Source organism: Tyto alba, unplaced genomic scaffold (assembly GCF_018691265.1).
Source record: "Tyto alba isolate M040663 unplaced genomic scaffold, T.alba_DEE_v4.0 Super-Scaffold_40, whole genome shotgun sequence".
In the NCBI taxonomy this organism is placed as follows: Eukaryota; Metazoa; Chordata; class Aves; order Strigiformes; family Tytonidae; genus Tyto; species Tyto alba.
The window spans coordinates 44,996,720-45,017,680 of record NW_024881316.1 but is presented as its reverse complement, the minus strand read 5'-3'; the positions used below and the strand labels follow the sequence as shown (position 1 = coordinate 45,017,680).

At 34.9% G+C, this 20,961-nt stretch overlaps 1 protein-coding gene across 3 annotated transcripts in view; it reads right to left on the bottom strand.

Annotated features, from left to right (window-relative positions):
• Window positions 1-20,961, bottom strand: part of SUPT3H (SPT3 homolog, SAGA and STAGA complex component) — a 277,772-nt gene that overhangs the window by 120,016 nt on the left and 136,795 nt on the right. For all 3 annotated transcript variants that reach the window (XM_033005009.2, XM_033005008.2, XM_033005007.2), the window contains one exon: window positions 16,890-16,974. In XM_033005009.2, the coding sequence (XP_032860900.1) occupies window positions 16,890-16,974 (85 nt within the window). The remainder of the gene's footprint in view (window positions 1-16,889; window positions 16,975-20,961) is intronic.

Sequence of the window (20,961 nt, the reverse complement as noted above, 5' to 3'; positions counted from 1 at the left end):
CCTTAGAACATAAAATGTAAACTCTGTTAACCATCCTCCAGACTTTTGTAGAACATTAAGTCTTTGTTAGATTAAATGCTGAAGGGCCTAGCTGATCATAAAAACCCACCCTCGCTCCCCCCAAAACCAATCCAATATTATGTGATTAAGAAGGATTTGATACAGAAATCCAACTAGACTTACCTCTTACCCACCTTTTGTGTGTACAGGGTAAAAAGATCTGCAGAAGCTGTACTTAGCAGGTAAGAGCCAAATAACTAATTAAACTTGTGAACAAGGAATATCCCATCCCTGCTCCCCAAAACAGGTGTGTATACATTTTCATGGCCACAAGTACTTGTATTATACATACAAAATGCATGGTGTTGAGTTGTAAACCCTTCATTACCATGATTTTGAGCAACTTTTTCAATCATGCATAGTCCTACAAGACAGGCTTAAGAAGTTTAGACAGCTTAGTTATATTAGACCATAGTTATATCAAAACATCACAAGGGCCTAGAGTAATTTGAAGTCCTTAACTTGAAATTCTAATCTCTTCAAAGATGTTACATAAAACAGTAAGTTCATTTTTCATTTATTTATTAATTTTTATTATATATTTATTCAGTTGTTCATTATTTATATCGTAGCAGCATACAACAATATGCTACTGATACTGGTGGGTCACAGGATTGCAGTGTTGGCCATCGCACAGTCACATAAAAAATGACACTGTCACATAAAACTTGTCCAGGATGACAGATAGCAATTGACAGACACACACACAAACATGCAATGTGAATAGAAATAGTCTCAAAAATTTAACTGCTACAGGCATTATTGAAGATATTAGAATAGATGGGAAGTTTAGCAAGAATTTGGAAGAAGTCAATATTTGCTTTTTGGAATTAAATAAATTGCCTTATCTTTATTTCGATGTATAGAAGAAAATAAACTTTAGAATATTGACTTTATTCTAATCGAGAAGACTGACATAATTTTTTTAACAGAGGTCACCAACCCAAGATAAGACAATATAGCAGAGAATTGTGAAAGACTTCAAATATGCAAACATGTAGTATTGACACAAGTCCACTGATTTTAAAAAAAAAAACAAAAACAAAAACAAAACCCAACAATAACAAAAAAAAAACAAACCCCAAACCAAAACACACATTCATTTTTTCCCCTCAGATTTAAATTGTTCAGATTAAGTTTTCTCTGTAGTGACCTTTTCAAAAACTGTCCAAATATGAAACTAAGGAGAACAAATGGAGTGGAGAAAAATGCTCTCCTTAAATGATGAAACATTCTTCTATCTGTAATCAATATCAGAGGATTGCATATGCTAAAGAAAAAAGTGCCATCACTAGATCAGACTACTGATAGGTACATCTAATGTTGAATTATATAATCTGTTCAGACAACACTTTGCTGAATTGGTATGGTATCATAATAATGTAACAGATTTAAACCCGAAAAAGGTTTAAAAGAACTTTTTGTAAGTAATGAAGTTCACCACTAATATGAATTAATTACCATTAAAAATTAATAAACACAAAGCAGTCAAGCTTTTACGAGACCCTGAAGCTATAGTTGAGGCAAAAGATTTATAAAAATTAAGTTGAATTTTTGAACTACAAATAATCACTATTAAGTATTATTTTGGATTAAATGCACATGTGAAATATATGGGCAATTTAATCATGAGAACTGGTCAGTTCTCATTAAATATTTTTCCATTGGATAAATCATATTTCTTGAAACAAGTAATTTTGTATACAGGTACTGAGCAACATTTTACAGGTCTATGGTTAAGATCATAGACAGAAATAATGTCATCAAAATATGTATTCAACAGTCTTATATCATGGCCCTCATTGAGCATATGCTACACTCAGTTTCATATTATTCCAGCAAGCAGAGACTTGAATACTGGTCTTTTCTCTCCAATACTATTGTCCTACCTACTGGACTACCAGCTAGATAAGATTCCTCTTCATCTCAATCCATTTTTATAATTTTTTTAAAAAGCTTTTCATTTTATCCTGATGAAAAAGTAAAGCAAATGCCAAAACCTCTAAATTTTTCAGGAAATAGAATTCTTGTTTTCCAGCCAGACGCAATAATTATAGAGACCTCTGAGCTGGACATGAACCCTGTAATGCTTGTGCAAGAGCCTGAATTTTAGGCTTGCAGTGTTTGAGTTCAAACTCAGGCATCATGTGAATCAACTCTAACAGTAATAGAATAGAAATGCCACCACCTCCTATTGTAACTGTTCACATACATAGAGATTTGAAGGAGTTTCAAATGCATGGATAAATATTGGAAAAGGACCAAAATGAACACAAAGGAAATTCAAGTCCTAAAAGCTATAGTGAAGCAATCTGAAAGGCTTGCTTTAAACCTGTTAAAGGAAGGAAATTCACAGTTAAGGCTGAAAATCCTGGCTGGAACTCCAGCCTTCAAATATATATACTGCTTTGCAGAAACAAAAAAGGGTAGGCAAACCATACAAATCAAGACCACAGTGTCAGACTGAATTTCCAGTTTTAACTATGATTTGTGACATATTAGAGAACATTTTATTTCATTCTGTTTCCATAAAGTTGTAGCTTTCAGATGGACAGGCCAAGAATAGTCAAACTAGCTGTGGGTTTATTATAGAAGCAAAATCACTACCTTACTTGAAGTAGTGAATAGATTTCTTGCTACAGGTCCATAAAAAAAAAAAAAAAAAAAAAAAAAAAAAGCCAGGAAGCAATACTTCCAGAAGTCACTAGACGAGATTTAACAGCATTGCCTTTCCCAGTATAAATTTCTTTGTAGTACTAGTACTTCCCACAGCCCTATCAATCATGATATTCTGCACAAGTATTTCAAAGCAATTGCTGGTAGCTTACATCAAACTTTGATTAGGCAGTTATCCATAATTCTTCCAAAAATGGGACTTGATTCAATAAATAACTGTATATATATGCATATGTACACATACATATCCATTTATATATATATATATTTATGGTTTTCTGAACAAAGGCCAAAATTAGTTCAGGATCAGAGATATGGCTCAGATGACCTCTTGAGGTTCCTTCCAGCATAGTTCCTCTACAAGGTTCAGGATTGAAATTCCAGAGCAATCAGGGTAAAAATGTGTCATTAACCAAAAGGAAATGCTCAGTTTATAACTGGCATGCCACAAACTCAGCATATAGAGAGGCTGAGGACCAGCCTGGGTAGCCGAGGTCAGCCCAGGCAGACTAAGCCCTCATACAGGTGTCAAAACCATTACACGATTTTAGGCAAGTCATCGAGCTCACTTTTCACATGTGAACAGGAATGACAGTGAAATTCAGGACTAGTGTGAGGATTAACTAGTTATTCTTGCAAAGTGCTTTGAAGACAACAGGTGCTGAGTAAAAGCTGAGTATTAGTGGGATGACTAATAAAAATTGTTGGTTAGAAGGAGCAAGAATCAAAGGCGAAGGGGGGTACCACAGAAATCGAAGACATCTGGGGAGGAGAATTGGTGTAATAAAATGAAAACAAACCAAAATCATGTTATTTGGCAATCCCACATGCAAACCACTTGAACTCTACACTTCTGGAGCTTATGTCATCATTGAGCCACCACCTTCCCACTTTGAGAAAGCTGCAGTTTAGAGAGCTATTATTTAAAGCATACTATAAAGCGGTAACGGAGCAGCTAATCAAAAAAAAAAAAAAAATTAAGTCAAGTCACTAATCAGGACACTTAGAGTCATCTTTCCCCAGAAATGAATACACCTCCTGCAGCATTTATAAGATGGGATGTAGAAAATCACAAATACTCCTCAAGATTACAAGAATCTCTGGTATATTCAGAGAATGCAAACATACTGTGTATTAAACAAAGAAATGACACACACTTTTAAAATATCATGTACAGCCCTCCATAAATCCCACAAACCCTCTCATTAATGGTTATGGTATGATTAATGTTTGTACTGGGTCATTTTAATTAGTTGAACAATTCAGAGTTCTACCTTAAAAAGCAGCTTTGTGAAACTGCAGTAGTTGCAGAATATTTTACTCCTGGGCTTGATAAAACACTAAACCAGAAACTGCTTTAAAATAACTGCCTGCCACAGCACTTTTAGCCAACTTTTGCACCTGGTGCCGAGAGAAAAAGCCAAGTGAACTTTCACTCACTTGTTGCATGTCAGCTTCAATGCAATGTCTTTCTTCTGTTGTGTTTGGGTTTCTAACTGGAAGAGACAAGTAAGCTAAACTAGCAGCCAATCCATCCCTAAATTCTAAGAATGCAATAAAATTTGATACCAATAAATCTTTTCTTTTAACAGCCAGAAGAGATTAACAAAGTTATTTGAAATTTTATCCTCTTCTGTTCTTTCAATAGGACGATTACCTGACAATCCCATTGAGTCAAATAGCAAAATTAAAAGAGACACAATTAAGCTTGTATATACATAGGAACAGGATATGCATTTATGCATATCCCTAGTAGGTCCTCCATTATTTATTAGCCTTGATGTATATTTCTTCCTCTTACAATAAAAGTTATTACACCTTTGGATTGTCAAATAAAAATCCAATTGGCTGAGACATAGACCATCAATATAAAATAGCTTTGCACAGCTTCCTTCTCAACTACAACTAGTCGACTTTTTTTCAGCTCTGTCATTCATTTGTTTCACGACGTGGGGAAAATCCACTTCATCTTCTTCATGCTTTAATTCCTCATCAGTAAAGTGATCCAATTTTTTTCCCTAATTTGGAATGATGATGGCACAAAGTAAGATGAAAATGTCAAACAATGTAAAAACATATTTGTGAATTACAGATTATAAAAAAATGTAGTCACTGAGTATTGTGACAATGGTTGCTAGCAACAATATATTGTGAGTATATTGAAGTTGATATGCTAGTATTAGGCTGTGTATTACTATAGAATTGCTCATTAATCAATTTTACCATGAATTCTCCATAAAATTGTAGAATCTGTCTCTCCCTTTCTTCTTAGTCCTGTGCTCTCCTTCATGGTGACACCATGGGCCATGTTCCACCTGTTTCATCATTATCCACCTACATTCTCTGGCCTCATCTGAGATTCAATCTGGGAGCAACATATCTGCTGACTCTCGCTCCATTCGCTACTTCTTGATGGCTTTCCTGTCATCAGCACTTAATGTCCTGTAAAGCTACTTCCTAAACTCATTCCCTAGACCAGACCTTCTGCAAGCTCCAATGTATGTCATGGTTTTTCTTTCAAACAAGTCTGCCTCTTATTTCAGTTATTCCCATTCACTTGCTGTTGAACATTTTGAGAGAGGGTCATGGGATCCTCTTCCAAACTCCTTCCATAACAAGTTTGTTTTCATCTTTCTTTATTTCACTTCTTTAAGCAACTCTTTGCTGAATCTCAGGCTTCCTATTCCTTGTTTGCAACCTGGGTTCCTCTTTTAGCTCCATAATTTTTCTGCTACAAGAGAGAATATATGCATTCCCAGAAAGTTGCACCTAGTTTTTGTTCCTGAACACCTTCTCTTGTCATAAATCTCTGGCCTTTTTCCCAACTCTGACTCACGTCAGTAGATGCATCATATCCTCCCTACTTAATTTTCAATTTTTCTTTGTTCTCTGGTACTTTTGTTCACAATGTACAGATGTCCTCAGTCTATACTCTTTTTTCAAGAAACCATTTCTCAACCCAGCCTGTCTCTCCAAATCTTTTCCCATTTCTTTCTCTCTTTTCATCTGTAAAAAAAGATAGAATGTGCAGTTTTCAGTTAATGCCCAGACTTCCCCTATTCTAACTCTGTCTTGGATCAGCTCCAATCTGACTTTTCATAAATCCTCTTCCTTAAAACTGTTCATATATGGGACACTACGTGCCTCTTCCTGGCCAGAAATCTGGGCCTCCAGTACATCTTTATTTTTTCTGACTTTTCTGCTGCTTTTGACATTGTTCTCATCTCCTTTTACCATCAGAGAAGTTCCAGTTATCCATAAATGTCTACATATGTGCTGGTCACCCAAGACATAATTTATAGTCACTACACAGAAGTCACTGTTCTGGGTCCAAATTCACCTCACCCTGAAAATAAATGCCAGAAAGATGTCAAATAAAGGATATCCTACAAGTAACATTTCTCTTTATAGTCTCTGATAAGCACACTAAGATTGGTTCACAGGAATATGAACTATCGATAGGCTAACACAGTATAGTGTCTAATATGACGTGCACACAGGAATGTATGATGCCTTTACCCAAGATATAAGAAAATGGGCAGCTTGTATAAATTGGTAGATTACATGTTGTAATTTAAAGGAAGACTGTATAAAAACAGAGCTATCTGAGTTTGGGAGTATGTATGTAAATTACAGATACAACTACTGCATGGAGTCCACTGTACTTAATAGCTGTGTTGAAAAAATTCAGCTGAATCAGATTGACTGTAAACGCATATACTTTTTTGAGAGCATCATCTATCAATCGGTACAGAGCTCCTGACATGTTTTCTTAAATTTATTTCCTTTATGCCCTCCTCTGACCAAGCCACTAACTCCATCACTTCATGCAAAACAGTCTTGGACCGGCCACACTGCTCTTTTAAACACCCATTATCTTAACAGCACAAGAATCTACGGATTATGCAGGTGATGGGTCTGGAAGTAGAGACATCTCTGGAGGGAAATCTTCAGCCTAAAGCAATAGAATTAAACTTTGACTTCTGGCCCATACAGTTTACCAAAGTTTATGGGAAGAGAATGTTTTTATGGTCACATTCTGACTTGTTCGAAAATTGGGTAAGAACACAGGGCTTCCTCAAGAGGAGACCATCACCTAGGTGAGTATCCAGTGAATTGTAACTGCTGCCTCTTTTTCTGAGAAGGGAAGGTAGTAAGTGTATATGAAACTTAAAACACACATGACTTGGTGCAGAAAGGCAGATTTTTGGTGCACCTACAGGAAAAGTCATAAAAAGAAAAAGGCAGGAATTATCAACAGGCATTTTCTCTGCCTATTTTTCACTTTTCTATGGAACCCGTCACTAAAACCCAAAAAATGCATTGATAGTTTTAGATACAGCCACACAAAATTCTTAATATATTATCTTCAGCGATGAAAGATATTCAGTTAACATACAGCAAAATCACAGATATAAGAGTTAGAGAGTAAATTTTATTCTGTCAGTTGTCATCTTTGTCAGGAATGGGTTACAGTCCATACTTGCATTGCTCCACCTACTTGCAAGTCTGAGATAAAGGACCATTTGTGCTGGTCTTTATGTATAAGTTATTTTCTGTCCACTCAAGGACTGTGCTGCCATCAACACTCCTTTCAGGTAGAACTTGTGGCTTCAAGATAAAAGAACAGAAATAAAAAGCATTGAAATCTCCTCCAATTAAATAAATATCTAACGGTTTCTGCTGTTATCACTGTTTTTGTTGGCCAGTGACACTTACAGAAACAAAAGAGTTGTATTTGCCAAAACTAAAGCACTTAAACGTTAAGAAAACAAATTTTGCAGTGTTTCAAGAAGTAAACTAGCTTTTGCCAAGTTTTCCAGTAGCGGTGTACTATTTGTATTTCCAATGTAAAATTGTTTTGAATGATGGTAACACCTTTGCCTTCACCTATTGGGTTTTTTTTGCAGAGGAGCAGAAATGGAAGATGTTGACAAAGGTGGAATTTCAGTATCAACAGTTATCTATTAATAACAAAGTGCAGTATTAGGAACTCAAGACCTCTGAACACTAGGTGTCAGTGTAAGAAATGGAAAAATATCAAAAACCTGTTGTTTCCAATCAGGTGGATTAGCCAAGAAACCAGAACCAGCTGTGACCACATTTCCTTGCAACTGCATAACACTGTTAACAAGCCAATCTTCCTCCAAAAAGTTATTCTGAAACGATCAAGTTTGCTTGAAATCAGATAAGGTGATTTTAAAACTACAATGAATTTGCTCTGTTAAACACTCTGAGATGACCTTTAAGGTTTATGAGTTACACTTAAAGAACACACAGAATTTTACACTACTCTTTTTTTTTTTTTCCACAGATTTTCATAAACCAGTTTGTGTCTTTGACATAGTTTACAGTGTTGTTTGACAGAATCAATGAAAAATTAAATATTAAAAAAATACAGCTAGTGTTAAAAGTCATAGAGGTGAAACATTTCTTACTTAAGAAGTCCAGATTTTAAATGAATTGCTAGAATGTTAAATAACTACTTTAGGACATGAAGTGTCACATGCTGGAAGTGCTCATTTATCCCTCCTGACACAAAAGATGATCTGGCATCATTATCTCAGGTATAGGAAAATACGGTTGTTTGTCTTTATGTTTGTTCAGGTGAATCCTCAGAGGCGAAGCAGAAGGAATGTTACCCTCCATCAAGCTCCGACAATATATTTGGACAATTATTTGAAACAAAGCAAGTAAGATGATAAAAATAGTAATTAAAACTCCATTGTTTATCAAAATCTGGAGCTGATTTCAAAGATATACAGATGCTTTTGAAAGTTAACTTGAGGTCCATCTTCCTTATCAAATATTTGTGTTGCACACCATTTCAGATTCATTTAGTTTACTAATTACTGCCAGAATCACACTACTAGACAAGATGGGCCTTTATATGAGGATATGGACTTTATGCACATGATCATATATTTATAATATTCAATTTACATCATAGAAACAAGTTAAAGAAAGAATGAAACCCTGAATATCAGTTTTTCATTTGACTTCTGAAGCTTGGGTGTAATTATGATTCTTCACAGACAGAAAGATTGCTCCTTCATTTCAGCCAAGCTAAATGATTTAAGATAATTTTTAGGTTGCATCAAAAATACACTTGGCAAAAGCCTGTTCAATCATAAACACTTTCAATAAAGGAGACTAGAGAGTAAAACCGTTGACAAAATATTGATTTACCAGAGTGCATCATACTGTGCAATAAAAATCTAATGATTACTCTTCAACTTCTCAGCTTCTTTTCTTTTCTTTTTTTTTTTTTTTTTTTTTTTTTTTTTTTCTCCCTAAAGAGTTAATCACCTTGGATTTCATAGAGTTCCAGCAAAATAATAAGTGACATCAATATAATTAGCCAACACACTCTGGACACAGTGCATCTGTACACTGGATGTCTCAACTCAGCACAGCTCATCCAAGATTTCAATAGCTATTAATCTATCCTATACTCCTAACTAAAAATAAAAAATAAATAGTGGATGTATTTGTATTTCAGAAACTCAGTCTGGGATCAACTTATCAGTTGATTCATAAAAGCCCCAGAAGGTAACTGATTAAGTATATATTTAAGAATGCCCTCATCTGTGAAATTTCATACATAGTTAATTCCTCTTACTCAACAGCCTAAACAGGAATCTGATGTGTTAAGGGTGGAAAAAACAGACCTGCACATAAAGACACATATATACACATATATGTACAACACACATAAATCTATGTCATTGTTATTAAAGGCCCAAAGACATAGAAAATCAGGAAACACTGGGATTACAGCTGCCTGCACTAATTTAATTCATTATATTTTCTATGCACTACAAGACAATCTTTAACCATTTATCACATTGAATTTTCCATTCAATCTAGTCAGCAGTTTGGGTTTTTTTCTTCACTATTGAACACGTTGCTACAGTTATGTGGGTACAATTATTCATTTCCTTTTGCTTGATTTTTTTATGGTTCTTAATAACAGAATCTTAGTCTTTCCACTTTTTTAGATCAGTGAAGTCCATCACCACTGGATACTGAGCAGCATCTCTGCATGACCAGGCAAAAAGCAGCAACTCTGTCATAGCATGTGTTGATTCCGCAGAAAGATCCATGAGAAAGGAAACATCTGACCAAGAGATCAAGAGAAAGCACAGACAGCACCTAGAATCCCTAATTGGGACTCCTAAACCATCTCCTGAAGTAGATTCTGTGCTTAAGAATAAACACATCTGAATATAGTGAACAAGTAGTAGCTAACGTTAGAGTAGAAAACTCAGGACGTCACTTTTCATATAAACTACCAATGAAGAAAAGGCAAGACTTCATCAGGAGTCAGACAAAATGCTTCATTGTATTCAATTTAAATTTTCCACAAAACATCTCCTTAAAATACATTTTATAATACTCTAATATATAAAAGATGAAATGCTGTCCAGTTTCTCACATAATCTAAATTCAAATGTTTGTCAGTCAAGAAATACTAGAAGAGAAAAAAAAAGATTTTTTTTTTTTTAACCAGAAATTGAGAGAACATTGTCTTGTGTCTGATGTGGGCCTTTCAAAGCCAGTGTCGTCTTCACCCTCAAATGACAGACACACTGTCACTGAACTCCTTTGGTACAGGAGTAATAGCATCTACAGAATGGCAGTGAATGGGTTGAATCTAATCAAGTTTTTTCACTGCATAGAAAAAAATATATACTCAGAGTGACAAAACCTATACTATTCTGTAAATTGAACAAAAATGGGTTTTTTTGTAAAACAGCCCTTCCTTTTAGAGTCCCAAAGAAATCTTGCAAAAAATGAAACAATATAAATCATCCAAAATTAATTTTGTGAACATTTACTACAAAAATTAATGTCAAAGACGCTATTTTAATTCAAAAAATTAGAAAAAAAAAAAAAAGAAAAAATTTACTTGGACCAATACAATAATATAATCTAAATATTGACCACATTTAAATGATGTAAACACACAGGGAACAATTAACAATCACTTGCTAGAGATAAATTCCCTTCTCTTATTTTCCATCACAAGTGGAAAATGCTAACAAATGCACATTGCTGGGACCCACGGAATTTTTTATATTTCAGACTTATTTTCCAGTTTGATTTCTTCCAAGGCAGGTGTGCCACGTGTTTGCTGCAAATGTATGTGTGTTGTTTAATTTACTCTACAGTAGGAACAGAATGAATAGTAAAAGGATTTTTCCCAGATGGTTTTTGTGAACTCCTTTATCCCATTCATGTAAACACACAGTGTGTTCCGGTTTGCTGAGTCGTATATACACCCTATGACTTAGTACAAAGTTTGAATGTTTAGTTAGCCAGAAGATTGTTTCCATCCTGTGATTCATTAGGTCCCTATGGTACCCTCGACTTCCTTTATTTTGTACAATCACAAATTATATTAGTTTGTCTTATTTTGATAACCTCACTAATTAATGTCCTGCACAGGAAGCTTTATTACTGTTTTAAAACAGACTCATAAAACAAGGACTTTTCCTGTTACTAGGGTGGCATAAGTGACAGTTGCATATAACTTTGGGATCAGTTGTGAACAGTGTGTCACACTTTATCAGTAGGCAATTCATGTTAATGAACAAGCTAGTTCCAATTCTTCCTTTTATTAAAGGAATGTCAAAAATTCTACAATTACATATATAAAGGTTACAAGTCTAACAGTTCAAAACCGCAGTAAACAAACCTCAAACTATGAATTCAGAACAGTATACGGGTCACATACATTAAATTGACTAATCCAGTTTGTGAACGAATAACAAGTGCGATCTGGTTTAAAAAAGAAAAGCTATACAATCTGGCTGTAAAGAACCAAGAAAGCTCTATCCCTGTTTCTGTTTAAATCCTCATTTTTTCCTATTCCTCTCTCCCACCGCCACTGTAAATTTCTCTGGATGGGCAAGTGAAAGTGAGTTTCCTTCCTACTTCTCTTTTCATTTTAAACTTCAATAAAATGATTAACAGCTGCAGGAATAAAGCTGGGAAGCAAAGAAAGCACACCACATTCATCCAGAAAATGTACAGCTCTTTGAAAATAGAAAATTCATTCTGATCATGATTAAGTACTTAGCATTTCATATCAGTAAACCTATCCTTATGCTTGTCTCTGTATTTTCACCATTCCTTTTCCTAGTTGTGGCAAATGACTACCGAATCTTTATTTAAGTCCCTACTATGAAAAGCAACTTACTCCAAAGGATGGGTTTACTATGGACTCACTCAAGGCTTAACATACTGCTGAATCTCTGCATCTCACTGTAAGTGTTCTATCTATGAATTACTGTCACAATTTAAAATAATCTACATATTCCAGTATGGATTATTCAGCTTCTGACCTGTGTTCTGTGTTTCAGTTGAGACCAAAGGACTGATTGTGAATTAATTATATTATCTGTGTAAGAGACAATGAATTTTCAATAGTACCAAACCAGAAAAAAATTAAAATTATCTATGTGTATATGTAAAGTATTCATATATGCATATATGTAACATGAGACCCAAATCATGCTCCTACAAAGGAAGCAAGACTGGAATATTAATAAGCAGTAGGCAGCAGCACAAGTTGTATGAAATTAAATTCTTCCATAGGAAGACAAAAGTGATAAAAAATCCCAACAGATATCATGTACAACATGATTTTGGGCAACAGAAGTTCCTTTAAATTGACACTACTGCATTAAAAAAAAAGCCAACTGAGGGGGTTTGACTTAAATCATTTGACATCAATTGAAGAGATCAGAGTCCATCTTCTAGCAGACACACATTAGCTGACAGGAAGTAAACCACAACTCTGTTAACATGAATTCTATCATTCACAACAGTCTCCACGATGACTTATCACGCTTTACAATGAATTCTAGTGGATAAAACATTTAAAGGATGCAGTCTGGGGCTATTGTGATGTGCTGTGGCTTTCCTTCTGAGCAGCCAGTCCTTCATGGACAGATAAGGTGACTTACCAGCACAGAGGGACCTTTGGGCTCTCCTGTTTCTAAGCACATCTGTATTTTCGGTGTACATATGTGTAATCTTTCATATTCTCTCGCTGAAATCTGTGCTACTGCTAATACATCTTTTACTTTGTAAAAACAAATCTAATCTCTTCCTAGAAGCCATTCGATATCTCAGAAACAAAACATAAAGGACTGAAGCTCAGATCTAGTGCTAAATTGAATAATCAAATTCCGTGAAAGCAGGTGTCTGTACTACTACTACCATATTCAGCATGCCTAAAGAGTAAACTGCTGTTAGTTTATTCCGACAATAAGTGCCTGGCTGATACATTCCCAGCACAAGGAAGGTAACTCCTTAACAGCCTGTTTGATTTTAGTACATCATGATCTTATTGTGTATTAGCCTTTGAACACAACATCTGAAGAATGAATGTGGATCTATGGCCCTATCAAGAGAAGATACTAAGAGATCTTTAGTTTTTAATATTAGCATAATAATACTACATTTTCCTATGATCCAGACCAGCATAACAGAAACTCTAGACAGAGATGGCCACGGTGAAGGGAGACTTTTTGTCTTTCTTAAATATTACACGAAAGAATTTCCAGATGCTTTTACATCCATGTATTTGTAAGACTTCAGCTATTTTGATGTCAAACCTCTCAATGGTAGTTTAATTACTAGAAAAATTCCTATTCCATTTCTCTTAGTTACAGGCTCTTTTTATTGACAAAGTGCTGAATAATATTGATTTGTCCTAAAGCAGAATCTCTGAGTTCTCTTTCTGAGGGTCTGTATAGATTATTAGAAAAGATGATGCTTCAAAATCTTCTTACTGCACATGTGAATTGTATTGATATGATGAAAGAATGCACCAGAAAAGGCCTCGTTCCACTTCATATGGTAAGTAATTTAAAGGCTTGTCCACTTCTGATTAACATCTTTTTGTATTCCCACTTTTACCCTTCTTGCAGGCACAATTTTCCTTGTAACAGACATCTAATTGTGTTTATCCATAAAGAACAACATAGCCTTGATTGGAACCTCTAGTACTAGTGCACATAAATAGTTTTAGGGGTAATATTAAGGCATCTATATTTATATATAGATCAGTTACTGAACAAATGCTATTAGTCAACAGTGAATTTGATTTCAAATTAAAACTTGAATTCTCATTGTGCTCTTAGAATACATTATGCTTGAACAAAAAATGTACAGAACTTTCTCATTCTGGGGTGTATTTTGGGGGGTTTATGCTGCATGATATGCAAATAACAAAACATTTATTATAATTACAAGATATGGAAAAAAATTCAAACTCATGCTAGCATTCTGACACAAATTGGATGGAATGTATCTTTCAACTTTTATGTCTATCTCCTAGATACTCAAATTGCAGCAAGCCGCCAAAGGATCCATTTATTAGTCAGCTGAGGAATTAAATTCCTCAAGAGATTCATCTCATCTAACTTGGAAACTAATTTTAGGATGATCATCCTCAGGAGATGCTCATTTTTTTCTACACATTGGTATATAATTTTAGCAGAATTTAACTTAATGTAAAGGAGTGTACATATTGCTCAAAACACATACACACAAAAAATTTGATCATAAAATGTGTTGCAGACTTAAACATCTGCTTTTCAGGAATTTGACTTGTTAGTGCAGTCATCTGCTATAGCAGCCAGACTTCATGAAGTATATAGTGTTTTGAGGCAGTATAAACCTGTCCAAACCAGACCTTGATTTAATGGAGTTCAGATTAACTTTGAAAATAGGAAGCTGGAACTATAAACCTGCGAGATACCAGAAGTCAACCAATCAAAGGTGATCACACTGGCAACTTATTTTTTTAATTCAGAAGCTCAAACCTGGACTTAATCAACAAGCACAAGCTCTCCTTACAAATGTTTACTATGAAAGATGTATGCAATGTGCTATCTTTATTGCAGGCATAAAAGTAATTTCTACAGTTTAGCCTTATATATGTATTATGGATAGCAAAATGGACGTGAATTTTGAGAAGAAATCATTAAATTACATAATAAGAACGGTGTAGTCCATTAACATGAGTAATATGACAAAATCCAGGTAGTAAGCAATAAATTTACATCTGCAGTCAGCTTCAATTATAAAAATAGATCTTTTTCTAATACTGGATATATACCTACACAAACACATACATCTAAAGTGAAAATTTAATATAACCACGTCGTAACAGTTCAGTAAGGGTGTGCAGTTATTAAGGATGACAAATGTGCAAAAATCCCTATCAGAAGTCCGGAGCATGTAAAAAGCTCCTGATTTAAGAGTTCCGGCATGTGAATGTCAGAGGTCAAAGCAATGAGCTATTAAAGATACTTTCACTTCCTCAGAAATAAAGTGCTGTCTTGGGCTTGGAGGGGAAAGGTTAGAAAAGCTGTTTATCTGCCGCTCCGTTCCCATTCTTCCTTCTGTCAGGAAATCATACATGCTCCTACACCCCACGCGGGGTTAACCCTGGGTCATGGTCATTCCCCAAGTAAGTGCCCGGCTTTGATTTAAGTGCAGAGACCACATGGCTGCAGGTTGCACTTTCTGGGAATGCACATTTTGATGTAAAGCTCAGCTCAGCTAAGCCTCGGTGGGACATAAAGGCACAGACTCTTTACCACGTTATTGTTAAAGGATGAGTGAAGCTGCAGCCATTGGTTTCCATAAATTAAGGGGGCATTGACAAAATGTTATTTTGTAGTAGTTAGAATAAGAATTACAAATATATGCCTGGAGCAGCATGTTTAACCAGTGAGAAATATGCTGAAAGGGGAAAGTGGTTGTCCCCTTCAGAGGAGCCACAGGGCACGTTTGGGACAGACTGAGAGGAGCATAATAAGTAAAGAAGGCGCAGCACACGGGTGCCAGGAGACTGCAGAGACAGGGATACACCGCTGGGCTTCGGAGGTATAAGCAGAAAGAAAACACCCCGACCTGGAAGGGACCCCAAAGCGTTTGCTCTGATCCAGGAAGCCACCGAATGGTTGTTGGATTAAGTGGAAAGCTGAAGGAAAGCACCCGCCTTCAGGCAAACAGTGGGCAGGTGGAGGTTTATTTAAGTTATATTATTATAAAAATATTGTATAGAATATACAACTATTAAATGTATAAATATATAAAGTTATATTAAAATATAGATATATATTATCTATACACACATAGATATATTTATAATATGTGGTCTGCCTCATTCTCCATTTTCTCAGTTTATAAAAGTTTTTCATCCTAGTTTATGTAGTAATAGAACCTAGCTTGAAACTTAAAAACCTTTCTGATTGCTGAAAGGGCTCATTACAGAGAAAAGATTTAGGAACTTGCAGCTCACAGGTCTAGCCGATTCAGGGACTCATCATACATACATATTAGTTATAATATGTATTAGTATTATTTCTATACATTAGTTACATATAATGTCCATACCCATATATGCTGGTAATTTCATTTGAAGAATCACTATAATAAGAAAAATATATTTGTTACACTTCCCATGCTACAGGTGACATATAATAGTATATACCTTTCTGTACAAAGTGCCCGATGGCAGATTAATGCCATGGTGTAAAATATCGTCGTCGATTTCTTAAGAGGTGCTGCTGAACTTTAATTAAAAAGTATGGAGAGGTTCAAATTTAGAGCTGCTTCTGACAGATGAGAAACAGCCTCATTTATACAACACTTTCATTGGCTTTTAATAAAGAAAAATATTCAATATTTCCGCATTATCTTTTGACAGAAATCGAAACATCAAATTGCAACAATATTGGAACATAAATATTAAGCAAATAACGCATTAACACAAATACTAAAACATAAAAAAAGTAGAAATTAAGTCTTCAGATGACTAGCCATTTTTTAATTTAACAACTTGAAGTTTTTAACAAAAAAATGCATCAGCTTTATTGCCAAGGTTAGGTGGGGGTTGCAGATATCACACAAATACAGTATATAACCATAAGCAAAGTGCACACTCTCTATCTGTAAGCCTAACAGTAGATTCTACAGATTATTGAGGCCAGAACATCATTCTTAGTTTCTTTGTTTTATTTGCTTCTAAAACCAGAAAAAACTGTTATTAGTGATTTGATCATGAAAATGTCACGTTGTTTCAAGGAGTTTTAGAATTAAGACTATTTTATCAGCTATGATCTTACCAAATTTATCAGCTGAGTGTGGACAATATCTTCTACCAGTATTGCAGTTTCATGGAGTGGCCTGCGAGCATCTCCTAAGGAAAACCTGAAAGAAATAAGTTTATTGCAAGGTTATGAAAATCTATTAAAAAGAAACATAATAAGCGGTCTCTAGAAAATTAAAAAGAAAAAAATATGCATAATAACAACAACTTTAATACACCTGTAAGTACAGAAATGGATCACTCTGTGTGGTGCAAGGAATATAAACCAAAGTAATGTGGTTAAAGGAACAAGAGAGCTGCAAGAATGCATACTAAAGCACGTGGTGAGAAAAATTGAAAAATTTAGGAAAAAAGAGAAAAATCCAGTTTGTAGGAACATTTGAAAAAAGAGTAGGCAAAGCTGCAGCATGTGCACTACTAGGAGTAATTCTGTATGTGCAGCCCTCTTCACTTACAAAATTACCAAATAAATATTTTTAAATGTAAAATGCTAACAGGTATTTTATCTCAAATTTAAATGCTAGTGCTAAAATACAGAAGCAACTACTATGAATTAAAGGTCAATAATTTTATACATGGTAATATATGAGAGGCTCTTAAAGTCTACACTGTGAGATTACATTACAAGAGATCATAAAGAGATTATAGTGTTCATATAATACTGCAAACAAGACAAAGCCAATCCAAGGGGCATCATTAAATGAAAAGTTGTGATGATGGGCTTTTTGCAAGACCTCATCTTCTCTAAGAAATACCTGAAGTTGTGCTTTATGCCTGTCTTAACTGCTAATCATTCAGCTAAAGCTGGGATTACTCCTTTGATCTGGGATGGGCAGTGGCCATTACCAGCCTATTAGAAGAGACTGTAGGTGCTACAGAAGACCTTTGGTTTACAGCACCTCTGACCCACTGCAGAGCCTGAGCATTTCCCATAAAGTGCCCCCAAAGCCTCACGAAACTATTAACTTGAGATTGGGATGGTGGCCTTCAGCTCCCGATCCAGGCAGAGTACAGGGGCACTTAATTTGAAACATCTAAGAGATCCAAGTGGGGCAGACATCTACTATTTGCTGGTTTCTTTCAGATAGGCCATCAAAGACCTAGTGAAGGTCTTTCAGTGTCCAGAATCATAGAATAGTTTGGGTTGGTTTTTATCATGTTATGATGAACAGGAGCAAGAACTGGCTCAAGCATTCTCATAGTGTACACAAAATCTTATCTTGCTACTTATGCATGAAGATACATGACTCTGATGGGATAAAGAAATGCTAAGAAACTATAGAAAAATGGGTTAGTTCTCTTGCCACACCAGTTGCCTCATATAGCTACACCTCTCCATCTGTGACAGAAAAAAACGCTTGATTTCCCAGAACTGCGGCAAACAAAAATCAGACAGACTAATGGATAAATTTCTTCAAGAAATTAACTCAACTGAATTCCCACTTCACCTACATGCAGTGCGAGGCTGGTGGAGAGCTATGATCTACAGTTGCTTGGACACCTGCACATCACAGCTCTTATGAAAGTTGAATCTCTCAATCCTAGTACCTGGCATTTGCACTCCAGCATCCTAAACCAGGGACAATATTTTTGAAATAAAATTATCCATCAATGGAAGTCTCATTAAATCAAAAGCACACATGAAATCAAAGTCAATAACCATTCTAAAAGTTTACTGGTTGCTCTGCTTTCCCTCTATATCTGACTTTTGGCTAAATTATTTTTAAAACTTAAAGCTGTTCATTACAAAATGGTCATAGTGGGGCCCAATGCTGGCTCACTGAAAATACCTTACCATTACATGGATATAAAAGTTAAAAAATTGTTTTCCAGTCTTACATCATTATAATGAAAGACAACTCACTATGCTTTCCAATATTTCCTCAGGGCATTTCTAGAAATGTTCTCTCTCTATCCAAACTGGAGTTTTTAAAATAAGAAAAGGTGTACAGTAAAATATATTCATTGTAAATTAAATAGCACAGGCCAAAAATAACAGTACAGTTTCTTATAAAATTAGTGAATTTTTATTTATAATCAAGATTCTAATCTTCATAAGTGACTGAATATATGAATTATTTTCTTACAAAAGCATTCTTCTATTCTGCAATAAAATAAAATAATATTTTATCTATAAACAAATAAGGAGTTACATAGCAGGGTTTTTTCCTTTATCTAATAATGAAATTATATCCAGTATTCTTCAAACAGCATTTGAAATTCTGATGATATTAAATTTCAGCTTGATACGTGTAAGAGCACAAGAACTACTAGGGCAACATCTGAGCATAACCCACTGTACTATACTCGTCACAGCATGAGGAAACTACACTCTGTATTTGTTCCCAACCATTCATCTCTCTTATAATGTGTTGTATGACACCTCAAAAATGATCACAATTCAAGTAATTTTTTCTCTGTTATGAAGGAGTGCACATGTACATGAATTGTAATGTCAGGTACTTCCCAGGACTATAAGCACAGCACAGCAAACAATCCAGATATCATTAAATATTTTATAAACTGCAAATACCTGGATATTATATAGGAAATATATATAGAAGTAGAAATATGTATTACCATATTATACTGGAATGGAAAATAATATTGAAAACATCACAGATTCAAAAAAAGTGCTCATATAGGATAAAACTTAAGTATTTCTGGCCTGTAAATTAACAGGAAAATTTACTTTCCTTCTAATCACAGAAGGTATATAAAATCAAGCAGAATTCAGTTATCACAATCGTATGTTGTTCGTTCTTACTTACTGGCCTTTTAATATTTAAAAGTAATTTTTCTTTCTTTCTAAGGCTTAAAATGCAAAATAAAACAACTATTTGAGAGAGTAGTAAATGCCTTGCCGGCATTATCATCTTGAACACAAATTTCTTTTGTTCACAGTTTTACTAAGTGTTCCACATATACAAGTGTTTGGTTTTCTTTTCCAAAACCAACAAAGTGCAAGAACAGAACTGAGTTTTTGAGGCAGCACACTGTCTCTCTGTTGAGATGGCCTCCCTGTCTGCATTTAGTCTCTCAGAAGTAACTATCAGTTCCCTAAATGGCACGAGAAGAGATGCAATCAAGATGCAACACATTGATCTGAGGAGACAGATATCAAATCTTTTTGCTCCACTCTGATGCAAAAGGGTATGTCACAGCTGATGCTGAAACATGAAGAGATGCAAAATCAACCAAACTGCTTGATTATATAGAAAATCAAGTTCCAGATGCATCTACTTTCTTCCTTCCTCACTTACACTCTTTCTACCTTCAAAAGCTATTTTCATCTTAGTTTGACTTCACTGTTTTCCCACGTAACTTCTGCCAACTTCTTTCCCACACACGGAAAACTAGATACTGGCATGGTGGTTTCAGCAAAAACTAAAACCCACCACACCTACCCGCAGCTGCTTCCTTTGTCTTTGCAATGGATACGGGATTTTTTAGACACTAAAAGAAAATGTAAAGCTTCAATACTATTTAATTGTATTTGCATAGTATTTGATATGTTTCTCAATTCTAACATGCTTATAGGATAATATTATTTAAGATAGCAAACACAACCTTTTTTTACCCCTTTCTGCTACCAGAATTAATAATTACAAATGCACAAGCAGTTAAAGTAATAAACTCCACCTTTTTTTCTCCTCACTTTTGTCTTTGTACTTCTCCATAGCAGAATAAACACTAAACTATGAGTCAGGGGGCTCAGATTTTTGACGAGTTGCAGAATACAAGGTAGGTTAAGAACCAAAAAAAAACCCTAAAAGGAACCCAAAATTTGGTGCCCTTGCTTCTGGGAACTGAAACTGAACTTGATGCTTTAATGTAACTTACAAATTTTATTTCACATGTGCTTTGCTTTTAATGGCTCATTAGAGTCTTTCAAAGAACCCTCCATTCACTAAAAATATAAATAAGTCTTCCTATGAAACATAACATTTCTGTTGAAAATAGAAAAGAGCTTTTTCCCCACAGGTAAATGCTGAAGAGGAAGTATATCAAAAAACAACATTAGCAGTGCATCAAAACAGTAAAATGATATGGAAGACTGTCCTGATAATAAAAGCATCTACCCATTA